Source organism: Aotus nancymaae, unplaced genomic scaffold (assembly GCF_030222135.1).
Source record: "Aotus nancymaae isolate 86718 unplaced genomic scaffold, 86718_ANA_hifiasm-v0.15.2.pri h1tg000014l, whole genome shotgun sequence".
Classification (NCBI taxonomy): domain Eukaryota; kingdom Metazoa; phylum Chordata; class Mammalia; order Primates; family Aotidae; genus Aotus; species Aotus nancymaae.
The window spans coordinates 53,492,238-53,516,305 of record NW_026988425.1 but is presented as its reverse complement, the minus strand read 5'-3'; the positions used below and the strand labels follow the sequence as shown (position 1 = coordinate 53,516,305).

The 24,068-nt window shown below is 36.7% G+C and overlaps 1 protein-coding gene across 6 annotated transcripts in view; it reads left to right on the top strand.

Annotated features, from left to right (window-relative positions):
* Positions 1-24,068, top strand: part of PDE4D (phosphodiesterase 4D) — a 1,389,427-nt gene that overhangs the window by 909,067 nt on the left and 456,292 nt on the right. Inside the window, exon 1 of one of the 6 annotated variants that reach the window (XM_012457269.2) lies at positions 21,050-21,976. The exons of the other annotated variants lie outside the window; for them this stretch is intronic. Coding sequence (XP_012312692.1) covers positions 21,852-21,976 — 125 coding nt within the window. The 5' untranslated portion in view covers positions 21,050-21,851. Of the gene's footprint in view, positions 1-21,049; positions 21,977-24,068 lie in introns of those variants that run through there. 6 annotated transcript variants of the gene reach the window in all.

Below are 24,068 nucleotides of genomic sequence, written 5' to 3'. Positions count from 1 at the left end.
CCAATGAGAGAAATTTACATATGGTGGGAGCAGAAACCAGATTGAAGTGGGTTGAGGTGTAAGTACGAAGGGAGAATCGAGATAGTGAATATAAACAAAATTATTTCAAGAAATTATGCTCAGAGTGAGGAGGAGGTAAGAAGTGTCTGGATAGAGAAGTATGAATTGAGTTGGATCTTATTATGTACAGTGAAAAATAACTGGTTCCATCTGAATGCTTATGGAAAAGATTTGGTAAAGAGGAAGAAAAGAATAAGGGGAAAAATGGATGGAGCTGGGTATCGGAGAACGTGAGAAGGACAGAGATGCAAAGCACAGGTGGAAGGATTTGTCTGAGGTGGTAACAGGAGGGAAAATGGAAATGATGACTGTGGGAGTAGATGTGTTTGTCACTTTGATGGCTGGACATGGAGAATGTTCCTTTTTGATGGTTACTATTTTCTCTTTGAGTAGGAATATCATCTGTTGTGTGTGGGAAGTGGGGACTCAAGTGTTTGAGAAGAAAGGACGTTTGCTCTAGTCTTTGCAGAAAGTGAAAGTGATTTGATTAATAGTTGTTAGAATTTAAAAATGTGTGCACAGCGCTCGGGTGAACATTGTTTTAGAAACACCAGCCACCTTGCCTTTTATTCTTTATGCTGTGAAACCTCTTTAGAGGACTCAGTCACCTTTTGGCCACTAGATGGAAACGGTGCACTCAGTGCTAATGTGCAGACCCACAAGGTTCCTTTTGGTACCAGCCAATGCTGACAGAGTAATTGAGTTGTAAACTTATTGTTATGAATTGAAACTTTATTTTATTTATTTATTTATTTATTTATTTATTTTATTGAGACAGAGTCTCACTATATCACCCAGGCTGCAGTGCAGTGGTGCAATCTCAGCTCACTGCAATCTCTGCCACCTGGATTCAAGCAATTCTCCTGCCTTAGCCTCCCAAGTAGCTGGGATTACAGGCGCCTGCCACTGTCCCTAGCTAATTTTTGTATTTTTAGTAGATACAGAGTTTCACCATCTGGGCCAGGCTGGTCTTGAACTTCTGGCCTCGTGATCCATCTGCCTCAGCCTCCCAAAGTGCTGGGCTTACAGGTATGAGCCACCGCACCCGGCTATAACTTTATTTTAGAGAAAAAAATCTTAACACATTCCTCAGTCTTACTTATAGCTTATAGGTCAAAGAAAGATTGTGGCACCACAGAAATTTTAGCAAACATATTATTTGCTTTCACACTAAGTGTAATGTGTGTAACATGCCATCTCTTCGAAATTTTTTGCCTTAAAAATGCTGGATGGCACTAGATGATCATTTGCATAGTCAGAATAGAGCTTTCAATTTAGCATTTTATCTTAACATAAAGCAGAAATTTCATTGCTCTGAATGTCAGTATGGTACATATAACCCAAATAGTGTAAAAATAACTGCTAAATGGCAAACACATAGAAACTGAATCCTCTAGTCAGTTTCCATTTAATAGAGATATGTGTGCTTTCAGGTAGCTGCAATGTTAGCTATTATTAATAGTTCAAATCTTTGCTTCATAAATGTTCTGTAAATAGTATTGTACAAATTGAAGTAATTCAAGGAAACCATAATTCTGTAGAGTTTCTCCCTGTTTTGTAGGGTAGGTTGGGAATGGGGGTGGACCGTGAAGTTGGTGTTTTTTTCCTGACACTCCTAACTAATTACACACCCTGCCATACCCCCCACCAATATGAGACTTTAGACTGAGAAAACCTACACTATTTTAACCAATGTGAGAATATAGGCATTTTTAACGCGCTGAAAACAGGGTTGTTCTTTTGATTCCTAAACTGAAATCATTTGATACGTTTCTCTGTCCAGTGAAGGAAGCCATGAGTGCTATGACAGGCATTTGTGGCAAGTAAAAAGAGGGAGGTAAGTAAGGAAGTTTAATATGAAAAATTAATATAAAGGCTCCAAGGTTAAATAAGGAATACTCTTGTACAATGGGTTCAAGGTTTTACTGGGTAGATTTTTAAAGTTTTATCACAATTTTAGGAGGAATAGATTTGGGAGAAAACTACACATGCTTAATATGAGAGCGCACTGTGGAAAATCCTCAGCACAAACTTTTCCTGGGCCTCAACATTTCTTGGTAATGAACCTAGATTTGGAGTGATCAAATAATTTGCTGTCTCAAGTAGTAAAAGGGGGACTATTGCTAACGTCACAAGAAGACAGGAGTAAACCCAGCAGCAGGTACAAAGCAGGATGATCTCAGGTAACTCAGGAAGATGCTGGAATACTCTGGGTGAAGGGCATTAATGCTGTTCACAGTGGAACACAGGACTGCTAATGGTATTTGTATGTTTTGGTGCATCAAAAGCATTGTTTTTTGATTATTAATCTTTCACATATATGAAACAGGGCTTTTCAACCTGGATTTGGGGTCAGAAGACAACACGTGGATGGGAGGTAGAAAATTGTAACCTATTCACCTGGGGAGCAGTTTGTTGTTGTTGATATTTGCAAGCTGCTGGGAATGGTGACTCATTCCTGTTGCCCCAGCACTTTGGGGGACCAAGATGGGAGGATCACTTGAGCCTAGGAGTTCAAGACTAGCCTGGGCAACATAGGAAGACCCCATCTCTATGAAACATAGAAAACATTAGCTGGGCATGGTGGCACACACCTGTAGTATCATCTACTCAGGAGGCTGAAATGGGACAAGTCAAGGCTGCAGTAATTGTGCCGCTGCACTCTAGCCTGGGTAACAGAGTGAGACCTTGTCCTTCCCCCACCCTGCAAGAAAGGGATATTCCCAAACTACAACATTCTTCACTTTTACTCTCCGCGTTGGCACAGAAACAAAACCAAACACATTTGAGACTTACAACTGCAAAAGATTGTTCTTTGAATTGTGGCTGCAGTGATTTCTGTTGCAAACTTTAGTGTGTTACTGTTGTAAAGATACTTGAAATAATACCCAGATGTATTGAAAATTCAAAAGACTTCATTGCCAGCTCAACTTGCACTCTCAAGCACTACTTACTAATGGAGTAATGATGGGGAGAGGCAGGTGCGAGAACAGACCCAGAACACAGTGAAATGAACATGGAGAAGGGAAATAGGCAAAACTTTCTCATCAGTGTGGTTGAGGGAATGTTGGAGCATGGCGTGGAGACTCCTACCTTACATGGCAGCCAGAGAATCTTAAAGCTTATTGTCAAAAACCTCATGAAAGTTTAGGGAAGGTACCATTGTATTTATTTTATTTATTTATTTATTTTTGGTTTCTGGTACCAATTTATTTTACAAAATACTTTCATCTTTTCCAACTCAAAATCCATATGTCAGCCTGCTTTGAATAAAGAAATACACGTCTTCTCAAAATCTGCCCTGACTGTGATGGCCTTCTTTGTTTCAGTTTATTTTGACTAAATATGCTGAGGTTACAAACTACCCTGATGTTTCAGTTGCTACAGCCACAGTTTTATTTTTTGCTCTTGTTACCTGTTCTTGGCTGGCTGATATTGACCTGTTCCTTTCATTCTGGAACCAACCTTAAATGAACTGCCCATACTGAGAAGGCAGAAGAAATTAGGAGATGGCAGGGCCACGCAGTGATTTTTTTTAAATTTCTGTTTAGAAATGCCACGTATTTCTTCCATGCACATGCCATTGGCCAAAGTAGGTTGCAAGGTCGACTTGGTATTAATGGGGCAGGAAGTGTAACTCTGGCATAGGAATGGATTTTGGAAAGCTGTTAAACATTTTGACGATAACACAATCTATCAGATTCTTTCAAATTAATTACAAAACTACTTAAAGTTTTTAACGTACATTCTGTGAACTGCCCCAATGCTGTATCTAATGTAACTTCCTCATTCTGATGAATTACTATTCCTTTTCTTCTTAGCTGCCTTTAAAATCCCGTGCATCTATCCAGTGGTACTTTGTACACTGTGTTGTGCTTGGTTTACTTGTCTCCTTCCCTCAATGGTGGGCCTTTGGAGGGCAGGAGCAGTGTGATATCCATCCATGAGACCCAAGTGTGTGATCTGTGCACAGCAGACACCCTGAAAAGTGTTTATTGATAATTAGTGAATTACTAGCTAAATGAGGGAGTGTTTGCTTTACAGTCACCTTTTCTCCATTACAGTAAGCAATCTTGCACAAGCAATTTCACAGTAGAAATCACAGTGGAATCTTGAAGAATAACTAGGAATTTAGTAGATGAAAAAGTACAGAGCAGTAAATCGGGGAAACAGCACCTGATGGAATCAGTTGTAGCCTTGTTGAGTGAAGGTAAGATCCTTGGATTTTGCTTCATGAACTTCAAAGTCCACATAACATCAAGCTTGGCCACTGTCAAGTCTGACTCATCGCACAGCACCGGAGAATTGGGGTAGTAAACTGCAGATGTAGCACCCACAGGCTGACCAGTGTGACCCTCATCAGGTTCCTCAAAAAGCAAATCTCTAATGCATCTGCATGAATGCTGCAAAGGAATGTACGCTAAAGGAATGTGAAAGCGATAACTATTTTTCATCATTTGTGATGTGACATTTTAGTGATTGTGTTAAAATCTGCACAACCAAAAAGTCTAATTGGAGTGTTAATCTCTGACATTGATTCTGGAAATTACATACATTTCATTTTACCATTTTAAAAACACAAACAGAAGAGAAAAGAGGCAGAAAGACTGGCTAGAACACAATAGAACTTACACATTAATCTAATGGAGTTTGAGCCTTTCTAAATGATGCCTGTGGGGAACTCCGTACTAGTAATATCTCAAGAATATTGCCATTGTTCAGATGTTTCAGGGATTCCCCTTTTGAACTTACCTTCAAAAGATCCTTTGCTACAAGTTTCTGAAATTCACTGATAACAAATCTCCATCTGTCGAAAGTTTACCTGGTTCTGTGAAGCTGCCAAAAGTCCTTTGGCATTAAGTCTGATGATTAAAGTAGATGATCCAGTTAGCGAATGCAATTTTGAGTTAAAATGTGAAGTAACTATAAAATTAAGAGGCAGTTTTCTTATGTACACTGGAAGTGTACTGTAATGATAATTCCCAAAGTGAATGTCAAAAATGTCTTTAGTCCTAGTAGAATTCATTATATTTTTTCATTGAAATAAATATTTAGGAAACATTGCTTTTAATTTGCATGTGGTATACATGTTTGAAGAATCAACACTTATAAGTGTTAAAATTATTAAGTTACTTAATAAGTACTTATAATGAATATAAATAAAATATCCATTGATATTTATCTATATAATTTTATACATAAAAGATTGTATATGTTATATAATACATGTATATACAGATAGCACAGTGACCAAACTAAATTATCTTTACAGCTATTTATAATTTAAATATTTTCACATTATACTTTTTTAAGCAATTACCTCTGTTATATCAGAAGCCAAAACTGGCAAATGATATTATATCAGTTATTTAGTTACTGAGGACTCTATCTTTAAACCAACCACGGGAATTCATTTATAGCTAGTCAACACTCAGCTATGTATGACCATGGGGCCAACAAAAAAACTGCTTTAAAAATTGGCCAGGTGCGTTGGCTCATGCCTGTAATCTCAGTACTTTGGGAGGCTGAGGTGGGCGGATCACAAGGTCAGGAGTTTGTGACCAGCCTGGTCAACATAGTGAAACCGTATCTCTACTAAAAATACAAAAAATTAGCTGGGCATTGTGTTGGGCACCTGTAATCCCAGTTACTCAGGAGGCTGAGGCAGGAGAGTCCCTTGAACCCAGGAGGCAGAGGTTGCAGTGAGCCAAAATCAAGCCATTGCATTCCAGCCCAGATGACAGTGTGAGACTCCATCTCCAAAAAAAACCGAAAAAACAAAACTGATGTGTATCAAGATTTCTCTTCTTTAGTATTGTCAGCCATCAAAAAGGAATTTATATTGTAAGGCAGATGGCAGTAATGTATTTTTCTAAGGTGAATTATATCCTCTTTTCACATATAGGTGAATAAATAAATATTTACATTCTACATAAGCAACATGACATAATTCCCAAACTATGAAATTGTCTCTAATCTGAAATATTTGATTAAGACTGGATTTAGACTGTGCTTACATGTTGCTGGAAAGTACTCAAAAAGGTTACATTCTGTTTACTTTGTTATTTTTGTCTGTATGATGTAAAATAATTTTGACTAAATCATTGGTATTATCAAAATCATGATAGAATCAAGATCATCAAGAATGAACATCTTAAATTCTGATTAAATAATTGATTTTCTTTACAATTACAGACAAATTGCAACAGAATCTGTATTTTTATGGAGTTCAGTCTGAATAGGGTCAATTTAATAGCATATAAATGTTGGAAACAGAATTATTAGAAATTTCAGCTATATCACCATAAGCCAGATGAATAATATGTGTCAGTACCATTGGGAGAGTATTTCCCAGCCTAAACTTGATGTGTTTCTTGAATGCATGAAAAATGTGCTATTGAATGATTCTTTCTTCACTAAAATTGACCTGTATTTAAATACAGGTCTACGCTGGTAAATAAAAACAGTTTTTTTAATAATATAGTAGAGAATTTTTGATACATAACAAATGAGATAATTCCAGATCGATTGGAATTCAGGTTTAGTGTTTTGTAAAGAGTTGAAACAGTTCTTGGTAGGTAAGTAAATTGTTGTGGGAAGGATAGGACATTCTCTAAAGGTGTTAGAGTTTGACCAGGTGATAGCAGATTTACTTTTTCCTAAGTCCGTTTTACTTGAAGTCTTCAAATCAAATACTTATAGAACTAGGAGGAGGAAATATATCTGAGTTATAGAACTTGAATGGGGATTGTCAAACTGAAGAATGCTTGCCCCATCTGAAGGAGATAGCTGGCCCTATATAGGGAGGGAACTCAAGGTTTTAAACCTCATAAACGTTCAAAAGAAGCCCACATCTCAACTTTAATGTGATATTTTCTATGTCCTTTAAATGCTGGATCAAAAGGGAAAACAAAATTAAAAATATGTTGGGCAAATGCAGGCCTGCTGTCCATATGTGATCCAAGGAGGACCAATTTACGCTACCCGTTTCAGGTCATACCATTTCCCTTTGTTTCCTTTCTGCATTAATATCATATTCCAGTTTACTCATATCTATGAGCAAGGCCCAACGTCTGTAGCCAAGCCCAGGGTTTGTACGTGGTATCTTTAGAAAAACCCCGGAGAAGCCCTCTCTTGTTTTCTCACTATGCTCTAAGTATAAATAGCCCAAAGCAAAAAGACAGAGTACGCTAGCTATCGTGATCTCCTAAGCATTCATAGAGCTTGCTAAAATTATAGTTCCCTGTGAAGAGTGTGTCATTATAGAAAAGCACTGGAGAGTGGGCTTAGGTACTTTCCTATTTGATCTCAATAGTTTGATGCCTACCAACTCACTGGGAAGAGACTGCCACATTAGTGTTGCCCTGTTGTGCCACCCCAAACAAGTCATCTATTTCTCTTGTTTCTCTCTCTTTAAAAAAAAAAAAATATCCATATGGAATTCTGTGATTTTTCTTTCCTCATTACCTATTTTCTATCATCATTGTATCCAAAAGGTCAAGAGAGGGTAAAGGACACTTCTCAGTTGACTACAGTAATCTCTTAGACTATAAAACAGCAAAAATATAAGCAAGGGTTAAATTCAAAATGTATCCACTCTGCTAATACACATTTGTGATTTAAAAAACACACTTCATTGAATAATTTAAAATATGGTTGTACCATCTGTTCTTTTGGGGATTAACATTGTTCATGATAGCAAAATAATCACATGTTAAATAAATTCTAGATAACTGCTCTCTATTATTCATAATAGCGATGACATTGTTAATTCAGATGACCTGGCCTTTTCTGTCTCCACATAATCACACTATTGATTTTCCAGTATTGGAAAGGAGAGTACATACTTTTATTTCTAAATGGAACATGCATTTCAGGAATTCTGCCATTTCTTTTATGGAAATAAAAAATAAAGTACAAGCATGCCATCTTTGAAGGTAACATTACATAAGCCTTTAGGTATAACATTTGCTGTCTTTATCTACCTCTTTGTGTCTATTCATAAGCAAAATAATCAGATTCTCATATTTATATTCTAGAAACTATGCAATTAATTTTTTTTCAGGCATTTTGTCATCTGCCTGGAATGATATTAGCAAAAGAGTCGTTGTGTAAACTGAATTAGTTTACTTCATGGTGGGCATTGATTTTGCATTCCCTGAACTCACGTAATATTTTATGTTTGAACCACACAGTATGTACTATCTCACATTGACTGCCAATTTATTGTATTTAAGTCATTTCTTCTCAAAAATGTTGTAAGCTTTGTGAGGACGGGGGCCATTTTGTTTTTCTCTTGTATCTATTGAAGTTTCCCACTCCGCTGGGTTTTTCTAAGGTCAAAATAAATTATAATTAAGGATTGACATTTTAATAATGTAAAATGGTGGGAAAAGGTTAAAAAGAGTTGCTTTGGTAGCAAGATGGTATGAGCCAATGACTTCTACCCACACCTAATTCAGTGATATGAATGATCTGCTCTTAGCTTGGGCTTTTCTTCTGTGAACTTCTATGGCAATTGGGTGTGAACAAATGCATCCCTGAAGATATTTTGAAAATTTCCTTAACAAGAGCCCAGTGCTTAATGACCCTGTACTGTCAAGTAACCTTCCTAGGTTGCCGTATCTATTCCCTCTACTTTTCTTTAAAATTACGTATTTTTGTATTTCCTAAGAGAAAGTAGAATGTAATAGGCATCATTCATTTTTGCAGAAAGTCTCCAAAACATGTCATTAAATCACCATTGTCTTCTCATCTCCAGGCAAAAAGGTCCCAACATATTTAAATATTTGTTCAGTCACATTATGTTCTCCTGTGAATTTTCTCTGGGTGTCACTCTTCACACTAAGTATGAGCTCTCATTTAATCTCTTTCAAGAGAAAATGAGCTCAAAGACCCTGATACTGCAATTTGACCTCCTTGAGTTTGTATTAAGCTATGAACTTGCTGATTTGTCCCTAGCTTATCTGTTATGTACACTTGATGTAGTCAAACGACATTTTCATTCCCCAGTCTGTGTTCACTATTTGATGTTCCCCACAAGTTACAGTACCTTGCTCTCCACTAAATTGATTTTTCCTATTACAAAGTCAATTTAATATCTGAATGATCTTCCAAGATACTGCCTATCATTTCTTTTACTTCTCTCTTACAAAGCCTTATGTCTCATTAATAAAAATATCTGGTCCCAAAGCCCATTGTTATCATATGCATTTCCCACTTGATGCAAAATTAGCCATAATCTTACTATCACTTGTCTGGTAACCCAGGAATATGCTGCATAAATAGTATATTTTTTATTTTGGTAAAATATTTGAAAAAGTATCTTGTGGTACATATAATGGATATATGAGTTGGATAAAAATGCTATTAAGTATGTTTCTTCCTAGTTGAACAACATAGATGAAGAATACTGAGTAAATATTAAATATTTGCCTGGATGGAAGACTATTCATCCAATCAAACAAATATACAAAAACATAAAGAGTGAGTAAATACACTGGAATGCAAAGTAGGGGTCAATAGTTATTTAAGATTGCTAATAAAAATGACTGCAATTTCAAGTTCACAGTTAATTAGAATTGGATGGTAGAGGGCCAAGCGTGATGGCAAGAATATGGGTAAATTAAGAATATGTGAGGAATTCTGTCTTAAGCCTTTATTCATAGATGTACAGCAGAGAAATGAAGCTGACTGACATTCTCTGCCATGCAATAGTCATATCACACCTGGAATGTGGGATTCATTTCAGATGCCACAGGTTAAGGGGAATCAACAAGCAGCAATCAGTCCAGAAGCATGTTGCCAGGACAGTGAAGCATCTGGTAATCATGAAATATTAGGAACTGCCAAAAGAACTAAGATTGATGTGGCCTAGAAAAGGGAGAGAAAAAAAACTCCTCTTTAGATAATCTGAGGCTGTCATATTAAAAAGATTTAGGGCCGGGTGCGATGGCTCAGGCCTGTAATCCCAGTACTTTGGGAGGCCAAGGCAGGAGAATTGCTAGAGTCCAGGAGTTCACCACCAGCATGGGCAACATGGTGAATCCCTGTCTCTACTAAAAATTTAAAAATGGGTTCGGGCAGTGGTCCATGCCTGTAATTCCAGCTACTCAGGAGGCTGAGGTGGAAGGATTGCTGGAACCCAGACTGTAGAGGCTGCAGTGAGCCCAGATTGCACCACTGCACTTCCGCCTGGGTGACAGAGTGAGACCCTGCCTCAAAATAAATAAATAAATAAATAAATAAATAAGACTCAGGCTTGCTTTTGAATGACTAACGTCAAGGAGTAGCACTTTTAGAAAGGTGAAATTTAGTTTGGTAAAAAGAACTTTTCAGTATTTAGCTCTGCTCAAAGATAAGCATACTGCACCATGAAGCAGGGCTCCTCATGCCAGAACCAGATACTTGCTTTTCCTTCAAGGCTGTTCAAGCATTAGGGGACAACTGCATTTCCCATGGCTTCTAATGAACCTTTTAACTATGAAGATCTGTTGCACGAAAAATTCTTAGAATAGTGCTTGATGGAACCAAGTAGATGTTCAACAGGTACTAGCTATGATTGTTATCAGTAGTGACTATTCTATGCATTTGTAACTGATTATTTTTCTGAGGGGAATAAGTAAAGTTGTTAAAAACATTAGCACCAGTTTGTGTTGCTAAATAATTAAGGTAGTTAGTAAGGTCTTATGCTACTTGTAATTAATTTACTCTTAATTTGTCACCACTTTATGTTTTCCATAATTGCCTTTATGTCCTTTATTACCTGGATTTGGGATTAATTCATCAAATTTAGCAGGACAACTTTAAGTGACTGCTAAATCACAGTTGCATATATTAAATTATCTAGTGACTAACATAGCAATTGTCTATCATGAAAGGAATGAATCATGACAGAAAAAAATAAATCTCATTAATTAAGAGGGATGTTTCAGTTTAGAAACTTATAAAATCTTAATAATGATTAAGCCCTAGGTCACGTTAGCGTCATGGGATTATTTTCTCAGGTGACAGATTTGCTATCTCTTAGGATGGCAGCTAATATCTATTGAAGGCATTCATTCATTCACTCACTTCCTGATTTATTTAACAAGTAGTGTACCAAGCACCACCCATGCCTGCATCTGCCTGCTTACCTCTATAGAGTCTTTTCTGCCCTTTTATCCCTTTTTGAGTCATACATCACAGGAAGACCAGCCTCTCAGTCGTCCCATGTTCCCTAGACCCCAACCCCAGGGCTTCATGGCAGCAAGGCAGTCCCTCTTCTGACCCTATCCCTGAACTCCTTGGGCTCCTTCCCTGATGTATTTTTCTCTGTATCAGTTATCATGTTTCTTATATATTTTACTTATGTCCAACTACCTATCTCTACTAGAATGTCAGTTCCATAAAGGCAGAAATATTTGCCTGTTTTATTTGCTACTGGGTTCCCAGCACCTAGAATAGTAACTTAATAAATATTTGTTGAATGAGTAAATAAGGCGTAAGTGTCATGGAAACTGATATCAGAAAGGTGTCATTTCTTCACCAGGGTTACCTAAGCTGTTTACGGCAGTGCAGGGTGGTAACCCAAAGGCACTTCACTCTAAAACCAACATCCTATTTTTTTTTTTTTTTTTGAGACAGTCTCACTTTGTTACCCTGTCTGGAGTACAGTGGCATGATCTTAACTCACTGCAACCTCTGCCTCCCGAGTTCAAGGGATTCTTCTGCCTCAGCCTCCCAAGTAGCTGGGATTACAGGTGTGTATCAACACACTGAGCTAATTTTTGTATTTTTGGTGGAGACAGAGTTTCACTATATTGGCCAGGCTGGTCTGGAACTCCTGACCCCAGGTGATCTGCCCGCCGTAGCCTCCCAAAGAGCTGGAATTACAGGTGTGAGCCACTGCAACTGGCCTCAATACACTCATTCTTGATCTCTCCCTCCATACAAATAACTTTGTAATTGTGTGGAATAAACCGAGGGATCTGGAGATACTTGACATTGACAATGATATTTCACTGCTATATGAATTTAAATGCAAGGAGACAACTTTTGTATCATTTACATTTAGAAAAGCATTCGGGTCGATATTTGCCTGCCTAATTTATCTCCATGTGGACACTATTGTTTCTTTTCTAGATTTATTCAATCTGATTTAGTTTATTATGAGTTTATTGTCTGTTTTTTTCCTTGGGCCATTGATGTAGATCTTGGAAGAGGTAGAGAACAGAAATAGATTTGGAGAAGCAATAGTGAGTAACCCTCAGCCTCTGCCTCCGAGATGCATTCAGCCAAGTGGCTGAGGCAAACTTGTAAGTGTGCAGTTCCAGAGCCAGAAGATAACCAGATAATTTATAATCCAAACAATAATATTGCAAGAGTAAAAGGAGGTACTGTTTAATTATCATTCCAGGACAATCGCTGTATACTATTTAAGCAAACTGAAGAGTAAACTCCCCTAGTTTAAAAACTCAACAAACATAAAATATGGTTGCAAGTCTTTCTAGTAACAAATATTTACTGAGCATCTACTATGTTCAGAGATACATACTGGGCACTGTAGCAACTACGGTGAATTTAAAAACAAATACACTGAATATCTTCCTATCTTGTGGATTAGAGTTCAGTCTAGGAGAAGGAACATTAAAAATACAATAAAAAGCAGTACATGATGATATAAGCTAAATTAAGCTTGATGTTACATTAGCCAACCACAAGGTTTCAAAAAGAATCTGATCTTGACAAACCTCACAAAAACAAGCAATGGGGAAAGGAGTCCCTGTTTAATAAATGGTGTTGGGAAAACTGGCTAGCCATGTGCAGAAAGTAGAAACTGGACCCCTTCCTGACAACTTAAACTAAAATTAACTCCAGATGGATTAAAGACTTAAACATAAGACCTAACACCATAAAAACCCTAGAAGAAAACCTAGGCAAAACCATTCAGGACATAGGCATAGGCAAGGACTTCATGACTAAAACACCAAAAGCAATGGCAACAAAAGCCAAAATAGACAAATGGGACCTAATTAAACTCCAGAGCTTCTGCACAGCAAAAGAAACAATCATTAGAGTGAACCGGCAACCAACAGAATGGGAAAAAAATTTTGCAATTTACCCATCTGACAAGGGGCTAATATCCAGAATCTACAAAGAACTAAAACAGATTTACAAGAAAAAACAAGCCTATTCAAAAGTGGGCGAAGGATATGAACAGACACTTTACAAAAGAAGACATATATGAGGCCAACAAACATGAAAAAATGCTCATCATCACTGGTCATTAGAGAAATGCAAATCAAAACTACATTGAGATACCATCTCACAGCAGTTAGAATGGCGATCATTAAAAAATCTGGAGACAACAGATGCTGGAGAGGATATGGAGAAATAGTAACACTCTTACACTGTTGGTGGGAGTGTAAATTAGTTCAACCATTGTGGAAGACAGTGTAGCAATTCCTCAAGGACCTAGAAATAGAAATTCCATTTGACCCAGCAATCCCATTACTGGGTATATATCCAAAAGATTATAAATCGTTCTATTATAAGGACACATGCACACGAATGTTCATTGCAACACTGTTTACAATAGCAAAGGCTTGGAACCAACCCAAATGCCCATAGATGATAGACTGGACAAGGAAAATGTGGCACATACACACCATGGAATACTATGCAGCCATAAAAAAACGATGAGTTCGTGTCCTTTATAGGGACATGGATGAACCTGGAAACCATCATTCTCAGCAAACTGACACAAGAACAGAAAATCAAACACCGCGTATTCTCACTCATAGGCAGGTGTTGAACAATGAGAACACATGGACACAGGGAGGGGAGCATCACACACAGGGGTCTGTGTGGGGGAACTAGGGGAAGGACAGTGGGGGGTAGGGAGTTGGGGAGGGATAACATGGGGAGAAGTGCTAGATATAGGTGACAGGGATGAAGACACCAAACCACATTGGCATGTATGTACCTATGCAACAATCTTGCATGTTCTTCACATGTACCCCAAAACCTAAACGCAATAACATATATATTTTTAAAAAAAAGAATCACTGATATGATTTGTCTGGGTTCCCATCCAAATCTCATCTTGAATTATAGTTCCCATAATCCCCATGTGTTGTGGGAGGGACCCTGTGGGAGGTAATTGAATCATGGGAGTGGTTTTCCCCATGCTGCTCTCATGATAGTGATTGAGTTTCTCATGAGATCTGCTGGTTTTATAAGCTTCTAGCAATTCCCCTGCTGGCACTCATTCTCTCTTTCCTGCCACTCTGTGAAAAGTTACCTTGTGCCATGATTGTAAGTTTCCTGAGGCTTCCCCAGTTATGCAAATCTATGAGTCAATTAAATCTCTTTTCTTTATAAATTACCCAGTCTCAGGTATTTCTTCATAGCAGCATGATAATGAACTAGTAGACTGATGCTATACCACTTTTATTTCTATCTCATAATATTGTCCATTGAAATTGGTCCTGTCTTGATGCATGAATTGGACATCAAATGGATTGTATGCTTTTTTTTCCTAGATAGTAGTTATGCCATCCACTTATTGTATGGATACATAGTAGATGCTCAACTAATGCTGGCTGGCTGGTTGGGGTAGAAGAATGAATTGACAGATTTTTAAAAATCATCTAGCAACCAAATATGGAACCTTGTTTGTCAAAGACCCCTCCTCTTTACTGAACCAGCTAGTTGGCAGAGTAAGAACTTGCAGCATAATTATTTTTCATCTTACAACTTTGTAGTTATACATTTGGTTATTTGGAAATAAGTTTAAAGTGTTTTAATTCTTTCCACTGGTTCCTACTGTTGAAAATTATTTTGCAGCTGAACGTTGGCAACAGTTTATATCTTGGCAAGTAGACTGTGCTTTTTAAGGATGAAAGTGTGGGAAGTAGTATAGGACATCTGTCGAAGAAGTCATGTTGTCAAAGCCTGTTGTGTATATTAAACTCATTTGTTTCCATTTCTATACATTCTAAAGCAAAATGCCACTCCATTTAACATTCAAACAGCTGATAAAGAGCGTGGAAATACGAATTGTGTGGGCCTACCTGAAATTTCAATGAATGAGCATCGTTTTATTCAGTTGGTTTTGTTGCTGCTTTAGCTCAGCCTAAACTTTGGATATATAATAGGTTTATTGAGATAAGATTACCAGTAGCTCAGGGCTTTTGTTGGATGGGAGAACCAAAATCAACATAATTTTCTGTACCTTTTAAATGGTACTTGGACCAAGTCTGCTTTCCTGTCCTTATATTTAACAAAACAGAACAAACAAAACTTACTTAGATACCTGATTCACTAACTTCCTCTTTTCAAGTATCTGTCTACGTGGTTTTATCCTTTATTTCAGTAGATTTAATAAACTTACCTTTATGTGACCAACATATTTCTGTTGGGTTTTGGAGGCAATGACAGTTAATAGTAAAATAATATTTTGAGAGAAATAGCTCTCAATGAGGCTCCATTAGCTGGAGAATAAAGCATTTTAAAGAAGATGAGACCTTATGGTTCATTGATCTCAAACTTACCTGCTTATAAAAACAAAACAGTTGATTGATTTGATCAAAAGTTATCCTTGTTATAAGATTAAGTGGGCCTGCTGACTAGCTGATTTATGGGTTTTTATGTTCTTTAACTTCTAAAAGACATATAATTCAGTCTCAACAGTTTTTACAATCTGAAAGACTGGATCATGCAAATAAAATTTCTGAGAAACTTATTATCCATCAGAATGTTAACATCTTTTACCAGAATAGTGTGTCTGTTTCAACTGATGAAGGTTTTTGTTTGAATGTAAGTTTTCAACTTATTTAGGTAAATACCAAGGGACAGTTTTCAATATCATTATTTTAATGAATTCATGATATTCACACTGATTGGCTATTCCATATTTTATTTAAGTAGTTTGGCATTTAAGATATTTACATCTTTTTATTTTGTAAAACACTGTGATAAATTTCATGATATTTAAATCTTTATTTGCACTTACGTTATTTCCTTCTGACTGTAGACATTGTGCATAAGACTATGTGAAGTGTAATATATAGTGTTTAAGAGTAGTTTATCAGAGAAAGCTAATATATGAACATAAGTAGCTGATCCTTAATAGAAGATTAATTAATTAATTAATTTTGAATTTGCCAGTACACTCTCAAAACACAGAGCATGACTAAATAATGGCAATATGCTGAGCTTATTCAAGTATTTGGATAACTTTTCTTTACTGAACTGAAACTGGTAGCCCAGGCAGGCACATCTCCATCACCTCCAATTAAAACCTATATTCATCCCTTGCTTCCCGAGAAAAGATGTTGCTCTCATGTTCCTTTGGGTACTCTTTGCAAAGTATTTCTGTTTGATTGCATATGATGAGTGTATGTATTTCCACTACTTCCAATGTATTTCAGTCATCAAATATTTATAATCATTATTCTGGGGAGAGTGACTGAGAAGGGAATTCAGGAGAGACTTGAACAGGTCTTTGGAACATCAGGTTCTTAAGACTTCAGCTACCTTATTCAATAAGCAAATGCTGTTTTAGGTGCTGGAATTACAAAGTCAAAGAAGGCAGAGTTCCTGCTTTCAAGAAACTGTAGTGTTATGGGAAAGAGTTGTAAATGCATGAACAGCTATGAAACAGTGTGCTGAAGTCCTATGAGTCTGGAAAATAGGTGAAAGGCATCTAAATAAAACTGAGGATGAGGAATGAATAATGTGTTTTTGGAAGAGATTATACTTAAAATGAGTTAGCCAGCCAGACAAAGGAGAGAAAAATGTTTTGGTCAGAGTTCCTGTCACCTGGGAAGCACCAGTGGGGCAGAAGAACAGATTGTGCACAGGAAGAACACTAGCAGGTGTTATTTGTGGCTGATGCAGGAGAGAAAGGAAGAGAAAGACCACAGAGCATCTCTGTGCTGGGTATTGGAATTTTAATTTTGAACTTTATTACTAAATAATGTGGACCTATTGGGTGATTTCAAGCAAGGGAGTCATATGTTCATGTTCTCGCATGAGTTTGCTAAGATTTTCATTTTAAGATAATCCTGGTAGGAAAGTGAAGGATAGATTTAAGGATGAAAAATTGGAAATATTAACTCTAGGCAAAACATAGAGGAAGAAAAATAATTAAGAGAGATTATTAAAGAATGTGTAGAGACGTAAAACGTACAGTCTGGTCTCTGGAGTCAGATGAATTGGTTCCTAACTCTGACTTCCCACTTAACGCTCTGTGTGACCTCGGGTATATATCTTGTCCCTCAGTGCCTTGTTTTTCTCATCTGAAAAATGAGTATGATAATAGTACCCAACCCATATTTTGTGAGAATTAATCAGTCAGCCTGTCAACCACAGTGCCTAGCACATGGAATGCATCTGATCAGTGTTAGCTATTATCTATTGACTATTAATATTATTGTTACTATGAATAGTATTCATGTCTCTAGGGTTTATGACCTGATTAGCAGTTATTTTCTGGTTAGTGGCTGAATGGTGGTAGTACCAGGGAATATAGGAAGAAACGTGGTAGGGAGGGGGAGTGGAAGAGGAGAGGGACAGAGTCGATTTGAATTACATTATAAATGCTCAAATGAGGTAGCTATGGAACTTCCAATTGGAATTTTCTCATGGGTAGTTGATGATAACAGCAGAAAAATGTGAACTCTGAATAAAGATATGAGAGTTTTTCTGCATATAAGGAATATTTGAAGCCAATTCATTGGATGCATTGACCAGTAGGTGTAGGGAACAAAATCAAGAACAACTCCAAGAATTGAAAGCAGATGCAAAACCCCAATTTGCATGAGTCTCCAGTCCAGGTATGAGCAGAGAACACAAGGTCTGGGGAGGGAAGAAGAGAGTCTTCCAAGTCGTAGGCCAGGGGAAATGATTCAGTCAATTTGTATGCTTTGATGTGGTCATGAACAGATGATACCCTCATGTCCTAAAGAAATTCCTCCAGAATTTAAAATTGCTAAATGTAGGCCAGGGTAGAGTTAAAGGCCAAAAGAACCTTAATTAATATGTATTATTCAAGTTATTAGAAGAAAAGTCCTATGGTTTGAAATTGCTACTTGCTAACCACTTTTAATTGCTGTGCAGGGGATTATTAGCATTGCAACATCTAGCATAGTGATGAAAACTGATGTTCCAGATACCTTCATGTGAGTTCTCCCTTTGTTTTTATGTTCTCAAGAGCTTAGAATCATAGGGATGGTAAGTGAGATTTGTGCTAGACTCTACACCTGTCTTCCACAGAAATCCCAATATGCAAAAGCAAACAAAACATAGATGGATAATCCTGGCCATTTCTTAGTGAGATTTGAGCCTTGTTTGGAGGTAGGCCTACTAGGGATGGTAGTTCTAATCTTTAGATGAAATTAAAGTTATTCTTATTTTCTAAAGGTGAAGTCTTCAACTACCTCTCTTCAGCCCCAGAGAAAGGAAATTGTTTATGATAGAAGGATTCCATTTTCTTCCCTTAAAGGCCACCTCCTGCTAGTTGGCCAGAGTTCTCACAGATTCTGAATTCTTGGCAGGCTGGAATTTAGCAGTAATCCCCTCTCATCTAAATTTAAGTACAGGTAATCCCCAGGAGCCCCTGCCAGGCTCTTGGTAAATAATTACCTGGGTACAAGCAAAAATGCCCTGCTAAGAAAACTATGGAATTTTACCCATCATAGGACACATAGGTCTCTTCCATAGAGGTTTATATCTTATTCTTCAATTTCTGATTGTTACCCCTCTTAGGAAATTCCTATGTGAAGTAGATCTTATCCTTTTCTACTGTGCAATCTCCTAAATTAGCTGCCATGTAAAAATGCTTCATTTCGCTTTTGTTCTTCAGACTCTCAAATGGAAGAATATGTCCAAAGAACCTCTTAAACACAAAATCTACAAATTACACACAGTCATACATCACAATTATTTGGCAGTCATTAGGCATTACTTCCACATTGTAAATTTAGTGATGTTTCTCCTAAATTATGAAATATTATTCTCATTAAGAAAAATATGCTGAAGAGTAAAAGAATAGCATTTTTGTTATATTTACTCTCTTCATAATTATGCAAATTAATAAAAAATAATTTACTATTTACTAACTTTGCTTTGAGAGTTCTCTTATTCTGATGAGACTCCAGACTTCTGCCTTGGTACACCTGTGCAAAGCCTTTCTAAGCCATTTCTTTATGTCCCAATATATAATACAGTTCAGATAGGCTGTCCTTACTTTTGCCAGCACCTTAATAGTAGTTTTATTTTAGTAAGGAACCGTATGCAATCACTGGATATTTCAGAGAGCTGGCTAACTTATTTTCCTACTCTAAAGAAACAAACTTGAATAACAATAGATAGTGTTGGCAAGAGTGTGGGGGAGTTGATGTCTTCTTATGTGAATGTGGGAATATGAACTGCCATAGCCTATTAAAGGGAAAAATGTTCACAATTTGTAAGCTACCAATCCACCAATCAGTAAGAATATATTAACAACTGTGTTTATTGTTTATATGAGTCCAAAATTATATGTCCATCAATAAAGGACTTGTTGAATAAATAATGATACATTTATGCTATGAAATCTAATGTAACTATTGAAAAGAACTCAAGAGATCTCTATGCATTCACAATAATTTATTTCATGATTGATTTAAAGAATAAAAATATTGACAAAGGATTATATGTAGTATGAGCCCACTCTATTATAAAAAGGAAGGAGAACCCCTATATATGTGTAAGTGTGTATTGTGTGTCGTATATTTATGTATGTATAAATAAAAAGTTTGCTGTCTTTTCCCTCCCATTAATCCTACCAAGGAAGGGAAAAGACAACAATCTTTTTTATCTACACACTTCTGTGTCATTTGACATGTTAAAAAACAGCATGTAAATTTTGTAATTAAAACATAAAATATAAGAAAGAAAATATTGAATAGAAATGATACACCATGGAATACTATGCAGCCATAAAAAAGAACAAGAGCATTCTTTTGCAGGAACATGGATGGAACTGGAGGCTATTATCCTTAGCAAAATAACCTAAGGACAGAAAACCAAATACCACATGTTCTCACAAATGGGAGTTAAATGATGAGAACTCATGAACCCAAAGAAGGACACAGACTCTGGGATCTACTTGAGGGTGAAGTGTGGGAGGAGGGAGAGAAGCAGAAAAGATAACTATTGGGTACTGTGTTTAATACCTAGGTGATGAAATAATCTGTACAACAAACCCCCATGACACAAGTTTTCCTATGTAACAAACCTTCACATGTACCCTCAAACCTAAAATAAAACTTAAAAAAAAAGAAAAATTATCTACTCTTTCAAGCTTAAAATTTCTGAATTTGAACAGTGTCTGCTGTTTAAACCCAAACAGTGTCTGAATTTGGCTACTGAAAAATAAAATGTAGCCTTTTTACAACACACATTTCCAGGTCCAAGGACTCTTAAATAAACTGGAGTGTCTATTCAAATCCTGGATAAGAAATCATTTTTCCCTGTAATCCCAGCACTTTGAGAGGCCGAGGCGGGTTGATCACAAGGTCAAGAGATCAAGACCATCCTGGTCAACATGGTGAAACCCCACCTCTACTAAAAACACAAAAAATTAGCTGGGCATGATGGCGCGTGCCTTTAATCCCAGCTACTCAGGAGGCTGAGGCAGGAGAATTGCCTGAACCCAGGAGGCGGAGGTTGCGGTGAGCCGAGATCACGCCATTGCACTCTAGACTGGGTAACAAGAGCGAAACTCCATCTCAAAGAAAAAAAAATCATTTTTCAAAATAAAAATTATCTCCCACAATACTCTGAACACCTGCTATTCACATCACATTACCCTGAACACTTGTGGTTTTGTTGCTATAACTCTAGAAAATGGCATAAGGGCTAGAAAAACTGTGGGCTAATTAAAGATGCAGCATTTCTCTAAGACCCTGCTGCCTTCAGTAGAATTATTTAGTATCCTTTAATTTTTCCAACTTATTTTTCACTGTTAGGAAGAAACAGCTTACAAATAATTAGTAAATTCACTATCTACTTTTTAACAAATCTTCATTCAAAGAGCAGGTAGAAGGTGGATTTCTGAAAGAGTGTTTTAAATGAGGAAAAAAATTGTATAGCCGTCAACGTTTTAGTGAATAAAGATACTTGCTTACCATTTTTATGTTCCTGAGAGGCTAAATTCAGTTCTGTTTTGAGTAGTAATTTATGAACAAGAACCCACAATTTTTTTTTTTGTCCAGAGAATTGGAAACCACCCATAACATTTCCATGTGCCCATCTCATTTTCTAAGTCTCTGTAATCAGTCTAGTAAACAACATTCCCTCTTTGAAAATATAGCAAATAGTTATTTCCATCCTATCAGATATGCATGCTTGGTGTACAGGTAAATAACTCTAATTACCAAACCACTGTTACATTAGGTTGATGTTCCTTTAGACGTTAGACAAAAATGGATTAAACCTTGCTGCCTACTCAGAGATTTGGTCTGAGTGGAAACAGGCTTTTGTGGAGCTACAGAATTTCTACTTCGTCTGCTCAGCCAATAATTGATCGGAGCATGAGCCTGGTTAGAAATAAGCAACAAGCTTCCTGTATCCATGAACAGAAAACAAGGTAGTGCACTTAGCCTCCGAGAACACGCATTTACTTTTGAAGAAAAGAAGCACCGGGCAACCAGTGAGCAGCATAAGTCGGAAATCCACTATCTGACATGTTCTTTCCAGCCTTCCCAGGAATGCTGGTGTGACTACTCAGATTTGCTTTTACTTCTTGCCTTTTGGATATAATGAGTTTGCCAAGCAGCTGTGAGTACCTAACTCTGGGGAAGGTGGCTAGATTCCGAAGCGGTTATGTTCATGGATCACCTTATGCAATCAACATGCCAATTGATATTAAGCCACAGAGGAGACGGTAACTGCTTTTCTTTCCTCTAGTTGTTTGTCAGTGAAAGTGTGTTTTGCTGCCCTTTGGTAACTGCTTTGGACGTCTGCTGAGCAGGGAGGGTCAGAGTGAGAGGTTAGGTTTTAAATCAACACACCGGTAGTTCGAAAAAAAATTAACTAGGGAGGAAGGCTGGAAATATTCTTAGTTTAGCTATTCAGCAAAAGCTGATCTTGTTTCAAGGTCTGTAGATTTTAAGAATTTGAGAGATTGTTAGTGTTTGCATTGCCGTCACAATCACCCACGATGAGAATTTGAAAGAGGATTTAGCCAAATAATGGATATATTTATTGATGGCTCTATGGCTATTTATACCAGATGCCTAGAAACTCATAATCTATATGTGGCATTTCTTAATGCATTATAACACATTAATGCAATACATATGTTATGATTCTACAAAAACATTTGTTTTCTTGTCGCTAGGGAGGGCAGAACAGTATTATATATTTTTCCTGTAAGGTCGTTGTTGTTCTGGATCTCTGTTGTACCCCCACCCCACCCTTTTTATGTAGTGTCAGAATAGCGATGATATAGTTGACTAATATGTCCAAAAGTCACCAATTTTGGTTTTGTACAAAGTCATTTAATTCAGCAATTAACCATGAACCTCGGAAGCATTTATAAAGATGTTCCATTCCCTCTGAAAATTCCATTTCTCTCTAATTTTATGAATCCTCATAATAAAAATCCAAAATTCTAAAAGCAATGTATTTTACTTGGAAACTGTCATTACCATCTTACACTTCTATTTTTCTTTTTCTAATTACGCAAACTCACATACAAAGCATGCATTTTGCCAGATTTCACCTTATTATAAACATGAAAGGATATTTAAGTGATTAAAAAGCTTCTAAACCTTCAGAACACTTTCTGATTTTTGTGAGGGACAATATTTTATTCTTTTCTCCAGAGTATTAAGGCTTTTCTGTCCAGCTCTTTCACTATTTGACTTTATGGCAGGATAGCAGCACCAAGCGAGTATTTTAAAATACATTCAGAAAAATGTATCCTAAGACCCCCAACGTTGCTCAGTGGCTGTTGGTTACCTCGTTCCCTTCTTTAGTTGGTGGGACGATACTACAAACCCATACAAGTTGCAAAATCCATGTGCTTATCTGATATCCCTGTTGGTATTACCTTAATTTTTCTGCTTAAATGTAATCAACTTTTTGTACAAGTCAGTCAGATTATATTTTTATGTATGTTGTGTATATGCATAGACCCAGGAAATTTCAGACATATTCCTAATTAGGTTTAAAATAGGATATTACAGTATATTTTACAAGCAAATGTATAAAATTGGGCATTACAGTATATTTTACAAGCAAATGTATTTGAAAGACATTTTACAATAACTAGTATTTAATTGCATAGATCTTGGGATTTGTAAAAATACCAGACCCAACTTTTCTTTCAGTAGAATACATTGCTTATCCATAGCTAGTAAATCAATTAAATAAGTTTTATGTAAAAAGTTGACTTAAATCGTAACATCTGGAGCTTTTATTCTACAAAAGGATAAATATGACAACAAACATGTAATGAAAACAATAGTTAGAGGGGATGGATGAATGAATGGAAGAACATCCAAATCTTAGGGGATGTCTTTTTATTCTGTTACTCATTTTTTTAAGTTGTGAATTTTAAAACCTCAACTTCTTTTGAATCTGTTGAGAAAACAATACACTTGGAATGACGGGTTATCATCCTAGATTCACTAAAATCTACCTAAAATTTAACTGATTCTGTTTTCAGAATGCTTGCTGGGACTAAGATTTATCTAAAGTAGCATGTTTATGTTTATTTTCATATCATCTCAGTTGTGGTTTTTGGCAGAAAGAAAATTGTTTTCTAATTACTAAAAAAAATCTGAGGAAGGAAGGATGGAAGGGAGGGAGAGAAAGACCTCTAAAGAAGAGGCGCTATGAGTTGATATTTCAGCCTACCCAAAGAAGCAGAGATTGTGGTGGCAAAAAGAAATTTGGCTTTTCACTGAAATCCACAGGGAAAATGAAGTAGGAATTCAAATGCATAAATGCAAAATATAGCTCAATTTAAA